Source organism: Thunnus thynnus, chromosome 2 (assembly GCF_963924715.1).
Source record: "Thunnus thynnus chromosome 2, fThuThy2.1, whole genome shotgun sequence".
NCBI classification, from domain to species: domain Eukaryota; kingdom Metazoa; phylum Chordata; class Actinopteri; order Scombriformes; family Scombridae; genus Thunnus; species Thunnus thynnus.
The window spans coordinates 16,276,931-16,300,423 of NC_089518.1; the positions used below are offsets into that span (position 1 = coordinate 16,276,931).

The window sequence follows — 23,493 nt, forward strand, 5'->3', positions numbered from 1 at the left end:
AGAAAAAACAATCAGGGTAACTGATCAATAGCATCATTGTTAAGGTCACCATAAGCGATCAGCAAACACTTCAAATGATTATATAATTTGCATTGATCACAATTAATTCATCGGGCAAAGTGAAATCACAAAATTAAGATGACATGCATTACTATTACTGAATAACAGAATGATTTCTGGTATGAAAAGGAAACACTTGCTGCCTTTTCCAGCTTGTTTTCAGAAATATTGTTAATTTTTTTCTACAAAATTCATATTGGACATAGACCATGTCTGCAATGCAAGGGTAATCTAAAAGCTATCAAATTGTTTGCAGGGAATGTGTTTCTCTTCTCTAGAGATTTTCTGATGTAATACTTTCATTGTGATGTTGTGACCATTTGTACTTTTTGCAGCTGCATGAAGAAGAGTAAAAAAAATGCATGTTTAATATAGTACAAAAGAAGAGGTTGCTCTACATATCACAGGCCTTTATTTTACTTTTCCAACCTTCCCAGAAATAGATCATCAGCTTCAGATTTAACCCTGAAAGACTAGAGGCCAACCCCAAAGTGCTGAGCACACAAGACACAACAGATGCTACCTCATTCTGTCTCTTTCCTTCTCTTTGACTTTTTACACTTTCTTTTGCGGTTGAACCTCCTTGATCTTCACCTCACATCTTAACTCCTGTCACCACAGCCCCTACTCACTCTGCCTTCCTTCTAACCATCCACCCACTGACTTTCACAAAGGGTGGGGGCTCCAAACTGTCCCATCCATGGGAACTTCCCCAGACGACAGGCAACATACAAAGACTGGACTTCGGATCAGCTAAACATGACAAAGCTCCAGAGACTTTAGTCTACAGTGCGGATTCTTCACACCCTGCTGGTGATTTGTTCCCATAAGAAAATATGTCAGTAATAGCTACACCTTCATGAATATGGGCCGATGTGGAAGCTTTGTACTGTCTACATAGTGACTTCAGTCAAGTACCTCTCTCTTAGGAGATGACATACTAGCCCGTCAGATTTAGTTTCTCAAAAAAAAAAAGGAGAGAGAGAAACATATGATGTCTAGACATCAAAAGAATGACGCAAATGTTGTGAAAGGGCTTTCTTTTGTAAGTCTTGTGAACTCGCTGTCAGGCATGGGTAAAATGTGCATTTTAAAACATTTGGGAGTGTAGATTCAAAACTAAGTATTGCACATTATTTCTATCAGTGCAGCCTTGGTTCTATATTTGGCTCCTGTGGATGGAGAACTCAATAAAATACAATGAGTATGGGGGAGGCATGATGATGATTTTTTTATATAGAGGACTTGATTCCCTGGGTACATTTTACAACTGTAATAATGTAATCTGGAGAACATTTATTGGGTTGTTTATCTGAAATAACAAGCTAACAACGTGTTAGATAGGCTCAATTAACCAGCGAATCACAAACCCAGCATAATGTCTGTGCCTTCTCTTCATTTTCCCTTTTCTCAATTTCTGCTCTGGCTTCTCTGTTTGCTATTCGCCACCCCCATCTAGTTAAGAAGTCTAAACCATGAGGTGTTTTTTAGCCCTGCTGTCAGGAAAGGGGAAGACTTTACCTCACATTATCAAGCCTCACATGATGAATGAACCCACATGAGAATAATGGTCAAATAATCAGCTTCAGGAATTCACTCAATGAATCAAACTCTACCCCAGGAATAATTTTACTCAATGAGAGGAAAGACCAGAGAGTTAGTGTTCACTGTTTGCACTCTGGGCCCTCTCACTTTGTCTGCGGTCCCCCATCACTTGCCTTGCCAAAAGCATTGACTGGAGGAGGGTGGAATTCCTCCAGGCAAACTGCGAATTTGAGAGAAATGAGCAAGTGAAATAAAAAAGGAAAGAGAACGCAAGAACTGTAATAAATGTAAATTATATTGCAGCCTACATGACAGTCCTAGTTTAGCTGGTATCTCATGTAGGCTGTGTGGTCAGCGTTATAAATTCAGTTATTGTCATGACCATTGCTGAGTTATACAGATAAAAGGAAAGAAAGCAAGAAAGCAAGAAAGCAAGAAAGCAAGCAAGCAAGAAAGAAAGAAAGAAAGAAAGAAAGAAAGAAAGAAAGAAAGAGAGAAAGATTCAACATCTGTTATGCAGCTGGGAGGAATTCTAAGGGACGCCAGGAGAAAAAAGAATTAAACACCAGAAGGAGGAGGGGACGCTCCGAGAAAGCTGGGAGAGAAGAGAAACACGGGATCCAAAATGGCTGGACTGGATTAAAATGGCAGGAGTGAAGGAACACCTTTCTGTTTACTCAGTCTATTTAGCCTGCATGGTCCATGTCACAATGTCACCATTAACTTTGGAAGTCAGCATGCGAGTCTAGCTGAAAACTAAAAAACTAGACTGCTGACCTTTATCATAAAAACCTTGCTTTACCATTTGCACCTTGTGTAAAGTTTAACCTAATAAGTGGTAAATTTGCAGTACGTCAGGGTTGATGTAACAGCTATCTGCAGTTGCTGAATGCAAATTCAAAGCCCTCATCCTCTCCATGATAACAGCTTCTCAACAGCTGTAAAGTGGCGCTGAAAATGGGGCCACACACACACACACATACACACACACTGTGCAGCAGAGTGGGCACCCAACCCCGAGCTTGGCCAAGCTGCGTCACTCCTACAGGCCCTGACAGTAATCAAGAGGAGAAGTGAGTGCTGAGGAAGTGTCAACAGAAACAAACCCTGTGCTTCGTTTAGGCCAGATTGAACTGATAGCTCATTGCCAGTGACATAATTTAGATGAATGGTGGGTGCAATCCATCAGAAGAGTATCGCTGGTGTGAGTGTGAGCGCTGGGAAGAGGAGGGGTGCGACCCTTTCTGTGCCTGGCTGCCAGTAGGGATCCCATTACCCTACACCTGTTAACAACACCAATCCCCTTGTATAAACAGTAAAGTGATCCTTTTATCGAAGGCAAAGGGACGGAAAGAGACAGACGGAGAGAACAAGGCAGAAAGAGAATGTGGAGAATGTGAGAGGAGAGAGCGTAGAGGGGAGATGAAGCGGAGGAATAAAGAAATGTTTTCTTGTTTGGTTTTAGAGAGACTAGCACCTCTGGACATGATGGATGAACCCAGGGTCTGGAGAGACAAGTCATGGACAGATGGCTCAGATACACACTCCAATCACACCACAGCTGCCTCCAGACTAAAGCAAGAGGGACATCTAGTGGTGGAGAGCATAACTCCACCACAACTGTGTGTTACTCCTTAGCTGAACTGGTGGGAGTTTAATCCAAAAATCTCAAGCGAATGTTTTACATGTCAAGTTTCAAACAGCCCACTGTAAATTTTTTTGAATGTTTTGTTTATTTAGCTTAATACTATGCAGTGAAATGACGATTTACAACATCAATGAGAGCCTTCAGATAAGGAAACATTAAAGAGAAAAAAACAAGCTTGTATAATTACAAATGTCCAGTGAATCCAGATTCACTGGACATTTGTAATTCATCATTTTTTTAAAGAATATACATAATGAAAAAACAAATGAATATACATAAGGCATTAACAGGCTGTGTTACAACAATCTAAAAATGGATACTGATTTATATAGTTCTTTATCTGTAGGCTTTGGCCGACATTGCCTATATCTCATCTAAAGCTGACTGAGGAAGTGTAGTTGCTGTTGGACGGGTACACTGTGTATAATTTTCTTTGGCTAAGGCACTTGTGACTGATTATTCACAGCAATGTGTTAACACTTATAATTAGAGTTAGCCAAATATGCTCTATGTGATCGTTGTACGACAGGCCTCGGTTGTTGGACTCGATCCTCAATTTTATGGCTGCAAGAGCAGGACATATACCAAAAACACAGAGAACTAACAAAAACATGTTTTTGTATATGTTCATTTCATTAAAGAAAAAATGTTGAGATCTTTTTTTTTTTTTTTAATTGTTCAAAATGAGAAAAGTAGATTTGTTAATGTGGTACTCATGATAGCTTATCTGCATATACTCTCACGTTTGTGCAACAAAGATGACCACTCAGCTGTGAAACATGTTGTTATTCAGGGGGATATAGGGGAGAATTGTTATAGCAAGCAAGTGGCCATTATCTGCCACTGAAAGGGTATTTTTATGTAGTTTTTCTGGAGGGGTGAGCATCCCCTCGATGTAAAAAAAATGGAAGGAACTATTGGGTAGATGCAATTGCGCCAAGGAGTAAGCTAATTGTCCTTTTTAGACAGTGAAAATAATAGGCCAAAAATCAAAAGCCCTCCAAAATCTGACTAAATTGCCCTCCTATAGCTGGGAACATGGTTTATATTCATCCCTGAATAATAATAAGAGTCAGAAAAACACTGAGCAGTGACCTGGCAGGTTTGAAGGTAACCATTAACAGTTTGATAGCTTTAGGGGCCGTGAGTATCTGCATGCTTTTGTCATTATTGTTCAGTTTTCACTGTCAGCCTGATTTATTTTGGAGGAAGCAAATAAAGCTGTTTTCGAGGGGAGTGCTTGTTTTTCAGCTAGTTCTTCTCGGCTACAGTTTTACATCACTTTCTACTGACTTAACAGTGGTGAGGAGAGTTGTGACAGCACATCAAGGCTTTGGGACTGAGGTGTGGACAGACATGCTTCCTCTGCTTTTGAGAAATGGCTGTTTCTATGGCTTTTCATCTGTCAAACTCATCCTATTGTGAGAGATCTATTCCATATTTTGGCTAATTCCACTTTTGTTTTGGAATAGCTTTTGGTTGTACAAAGCCTCACTCAGATTGTGTTACGCAGGCTAAACATACATCTGGGAATAGAAATAGCTAGAATAGTAACAATTTGCCATCAAACAGAAATCTGTATGAAACACATCTTGGGAGTTATGAGTTATGGGGTTTGCTGAGATTTTGAATGACAAATAGAGGTAAAAGGTAAATATTTCCTTCTGCAAGTGAGAGCATTGTGAAAGCTTAAAGGAATAGTTTGACATTTTGTGAAATATGCTTATTCGCTTACTTGCCGAGAGGTTGACGAGAAGATCGATACCACTTTCATCTGTCTGCTGAATATGAAGCTGCAGTCAGGAGATGGTTAGCTTAGAACAGCAGCAGCTAGCCTGGCTCTGTCCAGAGGTTAAAATAAATCTACATATTAACATCGCTAAAGCTCGTAAGCACATTTTGTTCGTTTAATCCACATGTAAACCAAAGTGTAAAAATTATCTTATGTGCTGGACTTTGGCCAGGTGCAGTAGCCTACCTTGTGGTATCACCACTGGTTGCTTGGCAACCTCATGGTGACAACAGGACTCCTGTTTTATTTATGGACTAAACAAATGAGATATAACATGTTAATTGGTATTATATATTTTTAGAGCTGCTGAATTGAAAGCTGATTATTTTACTCTTTGGATGGAGCCATAAGCTAACTGTTTCCAACTGCTTCTTTATACTAAGCTAAGCTAACCAGCTACTTGCTGTAGCATCATTAACTGTAAGCAAGAAAGCAAATAATATTTCCCAAAATATCCTTAAGATGGCAAACTAGTAAATAAACAGATTAAAAGCTTTAATAGAGACACTGGATGACAACAGTTCCCATTGGAAATCTTAAGCTAAACAGAACAGTAAAGCCATCAGAAATGTTGCATGTAATGATGTGATGCTTGTGCTGAGAATGCGAAAAAGCCTATTACAGTTGAATGCAAACCTATGGGAGCTATGAAAAGTGTGGCTGTAACCTGTGTAGAAACTCATTAAGGGACTTTTGAGTTTCTAAATGAAGAATTTCATATTGCCACAATGCTAATGCTGATTCCCTCCATTTCCATCTCATCAGTCCACAGTATCGCTTATCAATGAGTTTGTGTAAATTGCAGTGTGTGGGAGCACAAGTGCTGCAGCCCAACTAACAGCATTCATCCTCAGAAGGTCCAAGTTTCTCCTCCTCCCTTCCTCCACTCTCTCTCCCTCTTTTCGCTCTCATATTGTGTCTCTAACGAGTCACGTCCATCTAGCAATTATTATAAAATTAAAGCTATTTTCCATGGCCGATGTTTGCCCCGGTAATAACCACACCGAGATAGGCTTCATTCATTTAGCATTTTAGTTCAGCTCAATTCCTGTCGCATTAGCAAGAGGAGCAAAATCAGAGTGTCACTCAGATATTCTGCTTAATGGTTTGGCGATGGCCTGGCCTTTTTTTTTTTTCTCCTTTTCCTCTCGCGATCCTCCTAACCCTATCTCCCTGCCAATTACGCTGTTTAATCTATATGTAGATAATGGTGTCCGGGACCTCCCTGTTGAAATGTCAGGTGTGAAGAGGTTATTAGCTAACTTTTAATTACTGTCCATCATTCGCCAGCCAACAGGACAGATTGGTCCTCTCTGACTGTCCGCTTATCTAGACTCTGAATGTTGGCTGCAGGCAGGGAAAAGAAAGACATTTAGGAAGCGCCTGGTCTCTGACTTAATATCACCATTTTCACACTATTAACAGGACTTAGTGTGTGGAAGAAAGAGACGAGAGAGAAGAGGAAATGGTGTGACCAAGTAGATCATGTGTCAAACTGCTTAATAGAAGAAGATCCTGTGTCCAACAGTTTAATGAAAGATGATTTAAAAGTTTAGAAGCAGAGAGAGGACATGAAGCAAGAATCAGTGGAGAGAAAAGTAGCAGGGATAACACTGCAGAAAACACTGCTGCAAGTATGCAAGTAATTTTACATCAACATGAGGGCGAACAAGGTTTCCATGCTTTCAAATTTTCCAAAATACTTGAACCACATTATGTTTTGTGGTTCTGCAGACACTGAGTCATGTCAGTCCTTGGATGTTTTGTTGCTCTGAAGAACCTGCAGCCTGGTTAAGACAGAGATTGCCCTGTTCAGAGAGATTAGCTTAGATTTTCCTCTTCTTCAAATGTTTTAAAAGTCTGCAAACCATTTTCGTGAACTCCCCCTGCCCTCGTGTTAAAGCCCCTATTGTACATTTAAAGACCTGCAACCCCTGACCCAAATTCTGCCGCTCTCTCCACTTCCAATCCTGCTCTCCAGTACTTGTGTTGGGGCCCAAAATAATACGAGTGTTGGCCAGGAGCTCTGAAGTCTGTCTGTATCTGCTATGTGACAGAATACCAGCCAGCTTTATAAGACACGCAGAAATACGCAGTTACTGAAAATAAGAAAAATGCGAATTAAATATATTTTGTTTGGTTGCAAATTTGGATTTTAGAAGATGAAGATTTTAGAAGAAGCATAAAACACATCTCTACAAAAAACTTGAAAGCTCAATCAGGTTTTGAAGTGCAATTTTTTCACGCAAAATGAGTCATGTTTCTTAACTTAATGCCTGCTGGTGTTAGCACAATACAGGTTCTGTAAAATGCAACTCTGGTAATGAGACATATTTAAGCATGTTTTGTCTTAGTTTTAGTGGAGTCAGTAATCATGCTTGCATTTGACATTTGCCAAGTCTTTGTATGATTTTTCTTAGCATGTTGCGCTCCATCTCTCCCTATCTACCCAAACAGTGGATAAATTTAGACATACAGGATCTCACTGTCACCACTAAATTATACTGGTGTATGTGTATTTGCAAACAGTACACACTGTTTAAGATGGTAAACTACAGTGCATTTGACAACACTGAATATACTGGTGCAGCAGGCCTACATAAGACTTGTACCCTAAAAACAGAAAACCTCAAGAATATTATAACCAGTCTCTCACATCTTCATTTGAACTACAAGCAGAGACACACACACACACACACAGACACACATACCTGCAGGGAGAGCAATCTCTGTTCAGCCCTTGAACTGTCTTTGAGCGGATTTACTATTTTAAACTCTGCAGGGCCGAGCGCTGCTGATTACAGCGCCACAGAGAGAAATACTTCCCAAGCTTACTTTTCTTCTTCTCCCTCGCCATCTTTTACAGCTTACAGACAAATTCCATTGGAGGCAGTGAGCTGTTATTCCAGCAGACATCCTCCCTGTGATGGAGGCTCTGGTTACAGAGAACTGCTTCTGGATCACACACATACACACACACACGCACACATGCACACACACATGCACTGCACACAGACATTCCTCATTTTACTCAAGGAAATAGTCAGACGGAAATAGATAATTGGTAAAATCTCAGAAATTCTGAAACGATGAGATAATTGTGGAATTATTCCTTGTCAGCCCACACTGTTACCATACGGCTCTTTCTCTCTGGGCCACAAATGCTTCTGCGGCATCCAAGTCCCCGTAAAGTCACATATTAGTGTGTTTTCGAAGACTTGCAAAACTAGCCATTCACCGGAGAACGTCATTAAGGCGATTAATGTTTTTCATCCCAACATACCTGCCTTTGAACTGGAGTTTGTGTGATATTTAAGACTTTAAGTGGAGCCTCACTGTTCTGTGAGGAGTTTTGTGTGTGTTAAGACTCTGCTCTCTGAGCTCTGCGGTGAATTACAGATGACCCATGAAGACCCCAGACCCCGCTGCTCCTACCTATGGAAACCCCCGTCATCTGGATCACATCGGGCTCAAATGGGGGGTAGAGCTCCCTCAGTCTGACACAAGCAAAGAGGACGCTGGAATGAAGGTCTGGTGAGGTGTGTGTGTAGGTGTAGGTGTCAATGAGCGACACAAATCCCGCTTTCTGTCTCTCTCTTTTACACATACAAACTTGTATTACACTTTTGGAGTTTATTTAAGCCGCACAAAACAGTTTACAATAAATAAAATAAGATAATTAGACACAGTGGTCAAGGTTTTCAGTGTTGGGGATTTACGGTTATTGGTCACTGCCGCAGTGTGCACAGCTCACACCCGTCTCAATCTCAACCAGCACCAAGTGATGGAGAGGAAGGTTATTAGCAAAGATTGATTTGCACCTCTCCCTAAAACTTTTTGAGTATGCACTGACTAGAAATGGACAAGTAGTCTGATTGCAGGTAGGCCTACATTTAACAGCTGCCGCACAATGTATCAGAGAACAATCTATCACAAAGAAATAATACATTCCCTCAGTTCAGAGTATAAATCCATAAAACTGTGCATGTCCTTGGTGTTGTGATTTCTGTTTTAGGTGAAAACTGTACTTTTTTTAATTAATTAATTTGCTGCTTTAAAGTTTAGACCGTGTGCATATTTTATAGAAAACAGAACATCCTTTACGCTGACGAAACAGGATCCACTGCACCAAAAACCATCAAATCCTCTAACCTGATAAGTTGCTGCCCCCTGCTGTAATATTGCAGCCATGAACATTTTGAAATACTCCCATCAAGTAACATGTAACATGTTGTGTGTATGAGGATGTGTATATGTGTATGTAATGCGTTTTAATTCAGAGATGACATGATGATCTTGTGCCACCTGTAAACATGAATAAATCTTGAACGTGTAAACTCAAAAAATCCTAACTCTACGTGTACTTACAAACACGTTGTAGAACATCTTATTATGAAACAAGTACATGTGGATTTTTTTAATTAAATTTCATAATATTATAGTCCAAATATTTTCCTATTCCAAGAAAAAGGAAAGAACATCTCCTCTGGGACAAAAGAGACAGAGAGTTCAAATCCAGATACCATAAACAAAAGTACCTGGCATTAATTAACCATGAACAGGTTATTAAAAATGATGTAATCTCTCTCGATTTGGCAGTATTGCTCTACTGGAAGCTCTTTATGGCGGTGTGTGTGTACTTGTATGTCTATCTTTGTGAGAACCAACTAGAGTTTTAGACCTGGGGAGTGAGGATATTTTAGCAAAGTGAGGATATTTGAGTCAGTCTTCACTTTAGGACAGACCTTCAAAGTTTTTGACAGTTAAGACTTGTTTTTTTAGTTTTGGTTAGAATTGTGTTCAGGTTCAGTTAACGGTAAGGTTTGGGTTAAATTAGAGTAAGGGGCTAGGGAGTGCATTATGTCAATGAGCGTCCTCACTAGAACTAAAAACGTGTTTGTGTGTGTTGGCATATTGTAGGTGGCCACAGGTGTTGTAAACAGATACTGCAGGACTCTGCATGTGTTGAACATGCGGTGACAGTAATCATGCTTCACTATGATTACAGCAATCAAGAGACTAAAAATGTTATTTAGGATAATGGCACTCCTGGAGTTGCCACTACATATTACCATAGAAATAAAATACCTTGTAATTTCCTGGCTGGGTGCAGAAAGCATGTTCCTGAGCAGGACTCTACCTTTTGTTGTTGTTGTTGCAGGCAATTTGAATGCTTTCCTGCATGAGTTCCTTTGTATTAAACCCACTTGGTTGCAATCTTTTGTGTGTGATTAATTGAGACAAGAGACAATACAATAAAATATGTTTATGTGGGAAAAATATTACATAGCAGGAGATTAGAAAAAGTATAAGACATCAGAATCAGGTACAAAAAAAAACAGTTGTGTAATTTAAAGTCCCCCTCCAGTCGTAAATGTGTTTTGCTTGTTGTTACTTCACTGTGCAGAATGATGTATGAGCAGATTTTGACACTAGAAGGCTGTTTTCACATTTATCTGCTGAAGTGTGAAAGTTTCTCTGCGCTCACCTTAAATCTGAGTTTGATTTGTGACATCACAACCAGTTTAGAAACCAGTTGTGGTCCAATATGTAATGTAATTTGAATAATTTATAACTGGTTAACTGAACTTTTTTGTGGAAAACCTATACATTATATTTATACATATATATATATATATTCCAAGAAGAGTATTTTTTACATGTCTTAAAACAAATCTGGAGGGGATCTTTAAATTTTTTTCTTTACATGTAGGATTCTTCCATACAGTGTATATTTTAAGAGGTTCAAGGTTAATAGTTTTCAACTGGCCGCTCATGTAGACTGAAAGAGTCATTGTAGATACATTTGACCTAAATTGCTCTGATGAATGTCATCTGCATCTGTATGTTCAGTTTTTCTTTAACAGAACAAATCAAGGTCACTCATCCAATTTGAAATTTGCTTACAGTTGTACTCACAGTCACACTCACACTCTCTCACACACACAAACAAACACACAAACACACTCCCTCTCTCTCTCTCTCTTTTGCGCTCACTTTCATACACACTTACACATACAGGCACATTCAATCCTGTTAGTACATTCAATAAGTGATGCAACTCCTCAATTTCAGGGTGCCACTGATTCTGTCACTTAGCAGAAAGTTAGTGATTATAGTTAGTTTGTTAGATTATTAGTTTATTAGTGGGTTAGTTTGTTAGTTTGCTGTGAGCTATTAGAAGCCCTTTGGTTAGTATATGTTAATTTACTGTAACTGTAGGAGAGGTTAGCTGCTTGTTGAGAGCACAAAACTGTCTAGCTTGTTTATAAGGACTTCCATTGATCAGTTAAGAGTTAAAGGGCTTAGTTCTCAGTAGGACTGCCCATTGATAAAAAAAAAAAAAAGCACATACTGGTAACAGGGCATGCTTTGATCTGAACAAAGAGACAGAATAATTTGACTACACATATCAAGAATAAAATAGTTTTAGTCAGAGAAAACGAAAGATGTTAGTAAGGGCAACAGGTGGACCTTTATAGCCTCACCGCTGTTAGTATCAACACCATAAGGAGTTAGTAGTGGAGCTGAGGTTTGCTTGGCTTGTGTCTTACTGCATTATCTGTGGTGACAACAAGCCAGGCACTCACCTGCAAAGGTTGACCACACAGCACACAGACAGAGACACAAAGCTGGGTCTCTGAGGACGTGAATTTAGCCTTTGTGAAGTATGACAGAGTAGTCATTTGAAATCAGATAATCAGTCATGACAGATTTCTTTTTTTTTAAGTATGTGGTCAACCCAATCTGATATTGGCAGCTGTTTTCTGCTCCTCTTTTCATCTTGTGGTTAATAACAGTTTCCTTCCCAAGTCCTGAAACCCTTCTTGACATGTTAGCATTTTTCATTGATTTTCATCCGTTAAAATTAATCTGAATCGGTCATTTGGGGAAGAAGGATTGCAGGATCATGAGAGAGGAGTGTGTGCATCAGACTGCGGGCATAAAGCAGAGGGTTAGTCAGTGGGTTAGAAAGAACAAGGCCAGCCATCAGCATTCAGAGTACAGGTTAGTAATCATCTTACTGTTAGCAGACATTAGTATTGTTAGATATTAGTGAGATTCTGTTAGTACGAGCCAGACCTGGGTAAAATACCACTTGCGCATAATTATTAGCATTTGCTGTAATTTGCTTGAGTATCAGATGATGGGGCTGTAAGCATTGAGACAATTTAATTAATGCCAGCAGGCCTCATTTAGAAAACTACACACTATTAATTTTCAGCAACATTCTTGTGATTATCTAAACCACAAGAATCCCCACCTAACTGGTACTTCAGAGAGGTTGTAACAAATGCTAAGAATCTTTTGGAAATATTTTGCCCCTCGTCTGGTACATTCAGTGTCTTAAAGGAGAGCTTCAGGCATTTTGAAAAAATTTGCAGCTATGAGAAAAATCACTGAAAAGCAGCTTTTAACTCAAGCCCATGATATATATTTATATATATATGTTTTATCAGACAGACATGAATACACATGCACACATACAGGAACAAAAACACACACAAATACAGCACATGCACACACACACACACGCACACACACACATGCACTCACGCAGACACATACACCCACACACTACAGTAAAATACACACTGTACATACTGTATAAAGTACATGTAAAAATAGTTGGTATCACACCACAAAGTAAGTAAACATACTGTGTTAATTACAGATTGTAGAGAACTAGTCATTCTCACACTACAATATGTGTGTAAGCAGGTTTTTTTTCTAACATTACAAGCTTGAAATGTCGGAGATTTCCAGTTCTGGGTCTGGTGAGGAGTTAACAGACAGGGCGGCACCATTAAAACACCATTTCTAGTGAATTTAAAGTGTCTTATACAAGGAGAAGTGAGTGAGGTGTTAGGCAGAGTAACCAAGGCGACAGTGTGAAGAGGTCACTGCAGACAGCAGCTAGAAAAACAAGCATGAGAGGTGATTGGTAGCTGCAGCGTCAGTGTTTTTGATCAGCCAAAAAGAGCGCAGGAGCGGATAGAGCGACGTTAGTATTACTCACAGCCAGGGAAGAACATTGTTACGTATTATCCTGTACTCAAAACACCACCTGTGGTAAACATCTCTGCTAAAAAAAAAATGAATCGCACTGACAATGAACACAAAGCAGTGGTGGCAATTTGAACTCTTCCATGCCTATTTCACTGACGCACAAAAGCAGCAGAAGTCATCTCAGACACTTGAGCATGGATCCTCTGAAGATACAGCAGAAATGGCACCGGGCATCAAACACTGCAGACAAATTACATAAGAGCTGTTACAAATTAAAGTAAACGAAGAAGTACTGAATGTTGTGATTTTCTTTTTTTTTTTTTTTTTAGATTCCTGCTGGCCTCTTTTATGTGACATGATTTTAAAGACATATTTTTCCTCATAACTGGTCTGACAAACAGGCAAACATTTTTTCATGGATAATCCTGCATAATGTTGAATAATGAATGTGAAAAGCAGATTATGCTAATCTGATTTGGTCACAGTCTCCACTTTCAGGTTGGTTTATCTCTCCTCTTAACCATAATCCTGAGAAGGATAGCAGCATATAACAGGAAATATGGCAGCGTTTTAACACATCACTAATCTCCCATGTTGTATCTGTTCCCTATTTATGTGCACTCTCAGCCAGAAACACATTAACACACATACACAGGGAAAAAAAAAAGCAAAAGCCATATACAGTCTGTAAAAATTGGCACTGCAGTTTATATTCATCCAGACCTAACAAGGCACAATGTAGAGTGTAAAGGGAATATGAGGGAAATAAAAGTCACCGTGGTGTAAATCTACCGAGAGATCCTGTAACAGCCTGTGAGGCAACACAGTAGAGGGTGATGGAGCGATGCCGTCAGGAGTACAATGAGGTCCGGTGCGAGTCCCGATCTGCTTTCTCATCAGTGTAACTGGAGAGGAACACACAACACAAAGCAGCAGAAAAAGTGGGACGCAACCCAACTGTCCTCCCAAACTACCCCAGGGATCACTTGTTCTTTGGTTTTATTGTTTCTCTCCTTACTGCTTTTTAATCTAGTCTAGAGACAAACGAGACTAAAATACACCCACTGCTACAAGATATCAATCATTTGAGATGGGATTTGGTGATATTATTTATCAAACTGATATTGTGTGCCAGTGAAATTGAACCTTCTTGTTGATTTTAATAAAGATAATCCAGCCTGTACACATAACCTGTCCAGATGATGGTTCCCATGTGGATCCTCCAAGTCTCCATACCGGTAACACGTCAGCAGCCCTGTAGATGAATCACAAGGTTACCTAAAAACCAAAAGCATATAATATTCCATAAATACCTATAACTGCTGTTATAGCAGGTGATTGTGGACTAATTTACCTTATAATTACCTAAAAACTAAACAAATACAACAATACAAGGAAACCACAGCTAACGTTGAAGTCATTTTTTGAATCATTTAATCTGGCTAAGCAGTGCAGAAATGCAATATAGATGGACGCACAGCCTATCTGGAAATGTAGACCCTGTAGGCTGTAGTATGTTGTAGCACTGCCTGCAGCAACGATATTGTCGAAGATTAGGCTACATAAAGCTTAAATAGACTGTTAACAAACCGTGTTAAATAGCCTCTCTATAAATAAGCATATTTAATATTCATTAACCCTGCATGCATGTCAGGTTGAGGAAATACATTTTCTACAGACTAGGCCCTCATCTGCAGGGAATTAAATGAATTAATGTTAATCTGATAAAAGATTAATCAAATGTAACTAGTTTAATGGGCGCGATAAAAACAGCAGGATGAGAACTATAGGATGGTTTTTCCTACCAGTGATCTCCAGGTTGCACATGCACCTGTCCCGCAGCATCAAATGGAGCGACAGGAGTGTTAGGAATCACATCTTCTTCTTCGTCGTCTTCTTCTTCTTCTTCATGCTGGGAACAAGCCTCCTAGCCCGCCAACACACGCCGTGTGTGTGTGTGCAGTGATTTCGCCTGCAGTGAAAGACTGGTCGCCTTCTGGACCTACACGATACGCACTAACATGAGCCACGGCGGAGCGTCGTCTACATGGCTGCAGAGCTGAGACAAGCAGATGAGAGCCAACAACAGCTGCGCACTGACGGGAGTCCAGTCCGGGGAAAACAGGATAAAGTGGAGACGGAAGCCCTGAGACAAAGGAAATGGATGGAAGGTATTAAACAGAACAGCGATGTCTTTGACTGAGCGGGACTGCGCAGACCTGAATTAATCAGTGGTCTCGGTCTCCAGCTGCTGCCACAGGTTTATGGTCTTTTGTATGCGCGCCCTTCATCCACCATCTGTGTTTCCTGGGCAACCGAGGACTGCCTGCAGGCATAAACACCACCAGCTAATACACAGCAGCCACCTCAAACCATGAAACACCACAGTATTCTGCTATAGGCTAATCTTACTTCTACTGTAACACAATCAATTTGTTATATTCTTAAAAACCTAATTATTGACTTCTTTCCCCCCACACATGCACACAAAAACACAAATGAAATCTGTTTTTCTGCTCATTTATTTTATAACAACATATAATGAAGGCTACTAGTCATCCAATGTAAAACAATAATAAACTGATAAAAAGAAGAATATTTTCCAAAATTGACACAACCTTAATTTAGGAGGACTGGCAATGGTCAGTTATTTTTACAGAGGTTTTTTTTGACCTGAGGTATAAGTATTTGTCACTTCATTATGTCTGTATGTCCACATGAACATGATTTTGATATCATGATACATTTAGTCTTACGTTTAAAGGACAATTTTGACCATCATACACACACACACACACACACACACACACACACACACACACACACACACACACACACACACACACACACACACACACACACAACACAGAGTTTGATGGTTGTAAAGAGCACTCCTGAAACCAACTAGTACATTTATGTTTTTATTATTAAAGTGTTTTTAATATTTGGATCATATATGCTTTTCCTTTTTTTAATTATTACTATTATTATACATGTATGTATTACTAAAGCTACTCAAAATCAACTTTGCAAAGTCCTTCATACAAAATAAGAAATCAGCAAAAATTACATGAACACCTGGAGGTCATAACTATGCAATATAATAATAAAAATATGAGTATGCAAAGTAGCGTTATTATACAAGAATCCAGCATTTCTGTTGGTTTTGTTTTGTTTTGTTTTGTTTTATTTTGTTTTGTTTTAGTTTGGGGTTTTCTTTTTTTGTTTGTTTGTTTTGTTTAGTTTTTTTCTGGTGTGTTTTGTTTTAGTAAAAAATAAATTAAAAACAGAAAAACTCTGTGTGTCTGTTCATGAAAACTCCATCCAACTGGGGGCGACAGCGTGCGAGCTTACACACATTTGGCCGTACAGCTGGCAGTATCCTGTCGCGCGGGAAATATTTTTTTTCGTAGGATGGCGAAGGCATGACCCGCCCTACTCTGCCTCTGCTTGGCTTAACCTCATTTCCTTACCCTAATCTTAACCAATCTCATTCCTCGTGCATTAACCAAACCAATCCAACCAACGAAGGCAACGAGTAATATCCAATCAGAGGCAGAGTAGGACGGGTCATGCCTTTACCATCCTAGGAAACAAATTTAGTTTCCCGCGGTGGCTAAACTTGTTTACAGCACCATCGTTGATTGACTAGCTCACCTTTTCGCTTCAAAAGTACGCTGTTGATGCATCAGTCAACTCCTGCAGGTCTCTCTGGCCTGTGTCGAGTCACGGATCATCTTTATCTCAGTAATGGCAGAGCAGCCGGCGATGCATCCCAGGTGACTCGCGACAAGATAACCTGCATCATTAACGTTACTGAAACCAGGAACAGCAGCCCTGCTCCTCCAGGGGTGGAGGAGTACGTCCACATCCCTGTTTCTGACTCCCTGGTGTCTCCTCTCTGCGATCACTTTGACGGTGTGGCAGATACAATACAGCTGATTGCCGAGCGCGGTGGCCGCACTCTGGTGCACTGTAACGCCGGTGTGAGCCGCTCCGCCGCCCTGTGCATGGCCTATCTGATGAAGCACCGCGGTGTTACTCTCCTGGAGGCCCACAGGTGGGTGAAGACCTGTCGACCCATGGTGAGGCCGAATAATGGCTTCTGGAAGCAGCTAATCCAATATGAGATGGAGTGTCGTGGGTGCACATCTGTCCGGATGGTCTCCTCCTCCATGGGAGACATACCAGACATTTATGAAGAGGAGACCAGAAATATGACGCCACTATGACCCTCAACACTGCTTCGTGGGGGAGACTTGGAGCAATGGACAATAATATGATTTCATGTACTGTATGTCGCTTACTTAGTGGCAATAACCACAAAATGCTATTTAGACATGAGAAAAGCATAAAGGTTGATAATGTATATGGTGCAATGAAGAAATCCAACTCATTTAAGGCTAGAAAGTACAAAAAAAAAACATTTATTTTAATATTAATATTCATCTTAATTGATTCACACAGACAGCAGGATGTGTTTATTGACAGCCATTCCTAACAACTTAAATAAATGCCTTCATACTAAAGATGTAGCAATGTGGTCATTAAACATCTTGAACATGCTAATTTCAGCCAGATGGCCAAAATGATGGCTTTTCTTTGCAGATTTTATAATAAACTATTTATTTGGACATACTATGGATTTTGACAACCCCAAGAAACAACTGAAATATATTTTCCTTCTTTACAGAAAGAGCTTTCCATAAATTATGACCACTGCCCCGTAGAAATACAGTGATAATTTAGGAAACAGGCACAATACAAGAATTCAAAACACTGAATCACAGTAAAAAATAATTCGCAATTTGGCACACGTCTGTCGTCCCTGAACATACACGCACATCTACTCTAGAGGAAAGATTTAATTCATTAGTGGTAAACCTATTCCCACATCCATACATTTTCTCGATTACCCAACTGTCAAAACAATGCAACTGGTGGCCAATTTCCTCTGGCAAAACTACAGTTTGGACACAAAGCAACAAGTGGTAGACGTTAAAGGTGTTCCCAAAAGACTAACTGGCCACAGACGTCTTGGGTAATCAGACAGTAACCAGACTGATAGGTTACAGATAATCCAACATTTCAACAACGCCAGTCCCACCACACATATTTCCATGAAATAATATTACAGCATTTACATGTGAACCCAACACCCTGACAGCAGATAAAACATCATTAATCATTTAGTTGTTTTTTTAAAGGAACAGTCAAGACATTCTGGGAAAAATACACTTGTTCAATTCCATGGATATCACTTTCATATCTGTTCATATGAAGGTATAAGGCAGCAGCAGATTTGCTTAGCATAGCATAAATGCTCCTGGCCAGAAAATAGCTCAGCTATAAGTCCCTGTAAAAACTGCAATGTGTCTTTTTTTACACTTCAGTCTTTGTACAGATTGAACAAGACATACAACTTGTTAGTGAGCTTTAGAGGTGCGAGCAGGTGGAATTGTTAACTTCACAGTGAGTCAAGCTAAGTGTTTTCAGTCTTTAGGCTAAGCTAAGCTAACTGGCTGCTGTAAATGTTATATTTACTGGACACATATAAGAGAAGTTATGGTATCAATCTCTAATTCTCAGCAAGAAAGCAAATAATTGTAAAAATTTCCAATTCATGTCAAACTATTGTTTTAAGCTCTAGTGGGTGAGCACTGTGCTAGCATCTCATTAGGAAAATAAAAGTTGCTATTACATTCATCTGGCCAACAACATACTGTTGTGAACACAAGCGGAAATCCCACTATGAATCTTGATACATGTAAAACAATTGCAGATTTTTATCTATTAGACATTTAAAACATCTTCAAAGAATTTCTAAACAATCAATATTTTACAAAGATTCAGATGGCTTATTTGGGTACACAGTGCAATAACTACTGTACTGTACAAACAAGGCTGGAATCCAAACAGCTAATATTTTCATCTGCTACTGAATATCCTGAGTCAGGGGACCTCAGTCAGGTCAAATTACAAGATTGCCTTAAAAGGTGGAATAACGACACAAGTGCAAAAACAGCATGCTTATTTTACCTTCACTGCATTTCACTAATTCCTTCAATAAGGCAACAGTGTCATCTGCATAGTCATGCAATAAGCATCTCAGAAAGGTACAAAATAGAACAACTTCCATTCAGCACAAGGTGAAATCAGTGCAGAGTACACCAATAAAATGTCAAATGCCGATATCCACTCGCCTTCTTCCAACACCACCCACAGTGAGTATTCAGCTGCTCAAGGCAATGGCTTCAATAGAATGACGTGAGATCACATCTGGAAGAAAAATTCAGATAACTTAATGATGCCATTTTTTTCATAAAAAGGAGGAAAAAAATGTATTCCTTCATATGAACAACTTACATGCTGTTCCAGCTTCTGGTATTCTGTGGATTTTGGTCGACGTGTGGATCTTGATTTCTTTCCCTCCAAAACAAAGGCAATTATCTAGAAAAAAAAAAAGAAAATATAACTTGGCCTGGTGTATGAAGCCGGACCTACAAAACAAACATATATAAAAGGAAACACACATGCTAGAACTAAGAGACATAGTCGACAATTAATCTTTCTAGCACCACACACAGTACTGAACAGTCAAGTCAAAATGCAACAATTTAAGTTTTCTATCATCCTAATGTATAATTTGACATTTTGCCAAACACGCTTATTTGTTTTCTTGCCAAGAGTTCGATAAGAAGATTGATACCACTCTCCATCTATCTCATGGTATCGATCTTCTCATTTTACTTTCAGCAACAAAACAAAAAAAGCATATGTCCCAAAATGTCAAAAAGTATTCCTTTAAGATTCCTTTCATGTGCCTGTTTGGGTTAGAAAATGTATCTGCAGTTCACAAGCTTACAACATGTGCCAAATATTCACTTGCAGGCAAATTTCATTCTTTCGGCATTGCCATGAGTAACCAGACGATGAAGATTTTTCCTGAAGTGCACAACATACATATTTTTATGATGTTTTGTTCTGATCCTAATAACTGTTAAACTGTTCAGCATATATACACCAAATTAAACAAAATTATGGCCCAATTATTCCTTTGCAGTATAGACCTGACAGAATCTTAAAAAAAAAAAAAAGGTCGGAAACAGAACTAGTTCAGTCATTTCTGGGTTTCATGTCAATTGTTGTAACAGGAATTGACGTGACAAACAGTTGACACAGATACAACTGGGTCAGTGGAAACACAGGAGGTGTGCTTCAGAGAGGTCTGAGTAAGAACAAAAGTTTCAACGGCCTAGTACCTTGCGTTTGTTGTGGTAAGTGATGTAGAGCACTGCCACCAACACTGCTGTAGAGACAAGGTAGGCAAAGAAATGACTGCTTTCTGTCTCATCTTTCATACCAGATGGACCATAATGACTTTTCCCTCCTGTTTCTCTTTCCCTGGCTTCCTCTGGTTTGTCCACCTGGGCATTGTCTCCTGGTTTTTGCTCCTGGTCATCGTCTTCTGCTTCTTCCTCCTGGTCATCGTCTTCTGCTTCTTCCTCCTGGGCTTTGTCTCCTGGTTTTTCCTCCTGGGCTTTGTCTCCTGGTTTTTCCTCCTGGGCTTTGTCTCCTGGTTTTTCCTCCTGGGCTTTGTCTCCTGGTTTTTCCTCCTGGGCTTTGTCTCCTGGTTTTTCCTCCTTGGCTTTGTCTCCTGGTTTTTCCTCCTGGGCTTTGTCTTCTGGTTTTTCCTCCTGGGCTTTGTCTCCTGGTTTTTCCCCCTGGGCTTTGTCTCCTGGTTTTTCCCCCTGGGCTTTGTCTCCTGGTTTTTCCTCCTTGGCTTTGTCTCCTGGTTTTTCCTCCTGGGCTTTGTCTCCTGGTTTTTCCTCCTGGGCTTTGTCTCCTGGTTTTTCCTCCTGGGCTTTGTCTCCTGGTTTTTCCACCTGGGCTTTGTCTCCTTTTGGTTTCTCCTCTGCACCGTCTGTAGACCCTGTAAATTTCTTTACACCTTTACCTCCAGGAGTTTCTTTTGTGGGCTTCTCAGTGGTTTTCACATTTGTTTTATAATGATCTGTGACAGTGGGATTTTGCTTATCACCCTGCACCGTATTCTTGGCGTCTGTTGCTTCTACAGATTTTGCTTCTACAGATGTCACTGCTTGCTTTTTCTTAATGTCTCCTTGTTGTGCTTTGTCTTTGCCAGTATTGTCCTGTGCATTATTTAGATCTACTGGTTCAGGCGTCTTTTTATTACTATCAGGTGATTTATGCTTCTCTCCATCTTCCTTTACTGCCTTCTGGGCTGGACTGGATACCAGTGATGGATCTCCATTCTTACTTTTATGATCTGGATTGCCTGTCTGAATATCTGTTGAAGCTGAGTTCTGGATACTTTCTATAGGAGCCCCTGTAAAGAAAAAAAGCAGAAATTGTTTAGTTTTCCCAACAAAACACAGTGTGTGGTCAAAATAACTGCTCTTAAGAATATAATGCCATGAAAACTACCTTTGAGAATTACGAAAAGATCATTTTTTCTGACATATAACATGTTCTTTTAACCTTTACTCCCTCGTCCCAATTGCTTTTCCTTTAAACTTTCCACAGCAAAGGTTTTATTCATAGTTTCCAATACTTGTTTGTTCTGTCCTATCTTGTTAGTAGCTGTCTCCTCCTTGTCAGCATACCCTGCCTGATTAAATTAGCCAAGATGATTTGACGTTATGATTTTTATAGCATATAATATGGAGGCCATAACATTAAAGCCAAGGAAGCAGCCTTTGCACATTGGAGAAAGACTTGGAAATATGACAAGTGAAATGTGACATGAAATACAGGCTGAGCAAGAATATAATAAATAAAATATATTGTGATTTGTGGTTTGTTTCCATAATTTTGACATATTGCTTCTCTAATTTCATGTAGCCTTGTTTCTATGGATATAGGACAGTAGAGCTGATCATAATGTTGGAAGGGATAGATTTATCCCGAAGGTGGTTTTTAACTACCAGTTACCTGTTTTATCATTGCAGTATCACCATTACTGAGTAATAAAGTGTCGGGGGAAGATTTGGTAATGAATGCTGTGATTTATTTCAAAATGGCCATATACTAGTACTTAACAGCACTGGAGGGGTACAGAAGATAATAAAAAGAGGATAGACAAATAGTATATAACGATATAATAGGCTTATTCCCTAACTTCACATCTGCTTCCCTTTGAATCTACATGTATTGGTAAACACTGTATTGGTACACTTGAGGAAAAATTACAAAACTTTATATCTGAATAATTCATGTTCCCTTTCCACTTTTCTTTCATATGCTATAAAGCTTTTGCATTTTAATCAGCATTTCTATTTAAGCTCTTTTGTTTTCCAGTTCAGGATTTCAAATTTCCTTTTTCATTTTCAAATTGCCATTTAACAATATAAATTGGTATTTCAAAACTCAATTTCCCTTTCCATTACATACCAGTCACTAAAATTGTCGATGATCCCCATACACCCACCCACACAATTTTTTTTTTTTTTTTAGCATTCTTAGGGGTTTTTTTGTATGTGGTCTTATGAAAGAAAATAATACTAAAACAAATTGCTACACTCACCTTGTTTACAGACAAAACTTGCTTTTTTTGTGGTTGTTTTGCCCCCCAAAACATTTGTATACACGAACTCATAGTCCATTTAGGCTAATTATTGTGTGCTGTTTAAACAGCAAGGACACAGACTATATTTCAATTGTTTTAATTGAACTTCTATAATATCAAATGTAATCTAATTTTCATTCAGTCCAGCACTGACTAAACCGGAACCGACTTCTGTGATTCCCCTTCTCTCGGTTAATGAGTAACCTCATTATTTTACGTATTACGAGAACTATCCTGTGAAAGGTTAATGTATGATTTTATTAGTTTAATGAGACATAAAGGCAGAAATTAATACCGAAAGTTAGCAATCTTAGTAGTGTCCTTAAAGAAAGAGTTACTGTGTACCAGGCCTGTAACTGTCTGACTGTCTTAATTAGCTAATAAGGATTACTGATGAGTCAAACAATGTCTCTGACAATGAACAGCGTCAGTCTGAATGAGGCATAAATAACAAAACGAAACAGATATAACTCCTCTCACCTCTGACCCAGCAGCAACACAGAAATAATGTGAAAAGCAGGGAAACCGTCCTCATGGTGTCAACGCCAGTAAAAAAAAAAAGACACAAACAAATATGTTTATCTCGTCTCCTCTTTGTGCTCACGCCGAAATCCGCGTTGACAAATGTAGCTCGACAGTTTTCAAGTGACAAGTCCTGTTCCTGCTTCCGTGTACACAGCAGCCTCTTCTTCTCTTTCACACTGCGGCGGAGGCGATGTGTGACAAACTCACTGCTGACACCTGCTGGATGATGTCTAACATAACAGAGACGTGTTGCCGTAGAAAACCCGGGTTATCTTTTATCTGCCAGGGCAACAAATGTAGCTTCTTCATGGCCTTTTCATCAAA

At 39.4% G+C, this 23,493-nt stretch overlaps 2 protein-coding genes and 1 long non-coding RNA gene across 6 annotated transcripts; 1 reads left to right on the forward strand and 2 right to left on the reverse strand.

The window, feature by feature from the left end:
• Positions 1–10,296: 10,296 nt before the first annotated feature.
• Positions 10,297–15,860, reverse strand: LOC137194316 (uncharacterized). Of its 4 annotated transcripts, XR_010930953.1 has the most exons (4): positions 15,275–15,860; positions 14,861–15,201; positions 13,848–14,310; positions 10,297–13,295 (listed from the first exon to the last, which is right to left on the reverse strand). It is a non-coding gene; the product is annotated as an uncharacterized lncRNA (long non-coding RNA). The 4 variants fall into 4 exon arrangements; XR_010930951.1 differs by having other exon boundaries at positions 13,832–14,310; positions 14,861–15,857; XR_010930955.1 differs by having other exon boundaries at positions 13,848–14,333; positions 14,861–15,857.
• A 747-nt stretch (positions 15,861–16,607) lies between these two features.
• Positions 16,608–17,442, forward strand: zgc:153044 (uncharacterized protein LOC751678 homolog). Its single transcript, XM_067606112.1, has one exon. The coding sequence runs from the start codon at positions 16,739–16,741 to the stop codon at positions 17,285–17,287; it is 549 nt and encodes a 182-aa protein (XP_067462213.1). The 5' UTR covers positions 16,608–16,738; the 3' UTR covers positions 17,288–17,442.
• Positions 17,443–17,513: 71 nt separating this feature from the next.
• tgoln2 (trans-golgi network protein 2) lies at positions 17,514–23,332 on the reverse strand. The gene is made up of 4 exons (XM_067606096.1): positions 23,125–23,332; positions 20,318–21,405; positions 19,422–19,505; positions 17,514–19,334 (listed from the first exon to the last, which is right to left on the reverse strand). The coding sequence occupies exons 1-4, from the start codon at positions 23,177–23,179 to the stop codon at positions 19,329–19,331; spliced, it is 1,233 nt and encodes a 410-aa protein (XP_067462197.1). The 5' UTR covers positions 23,180–23,332; the 3' UTR covers positions 17,514–19,328.
• Between the last annotated feature and the right edge of the window lie 161 nt (positions 23,333–23,493).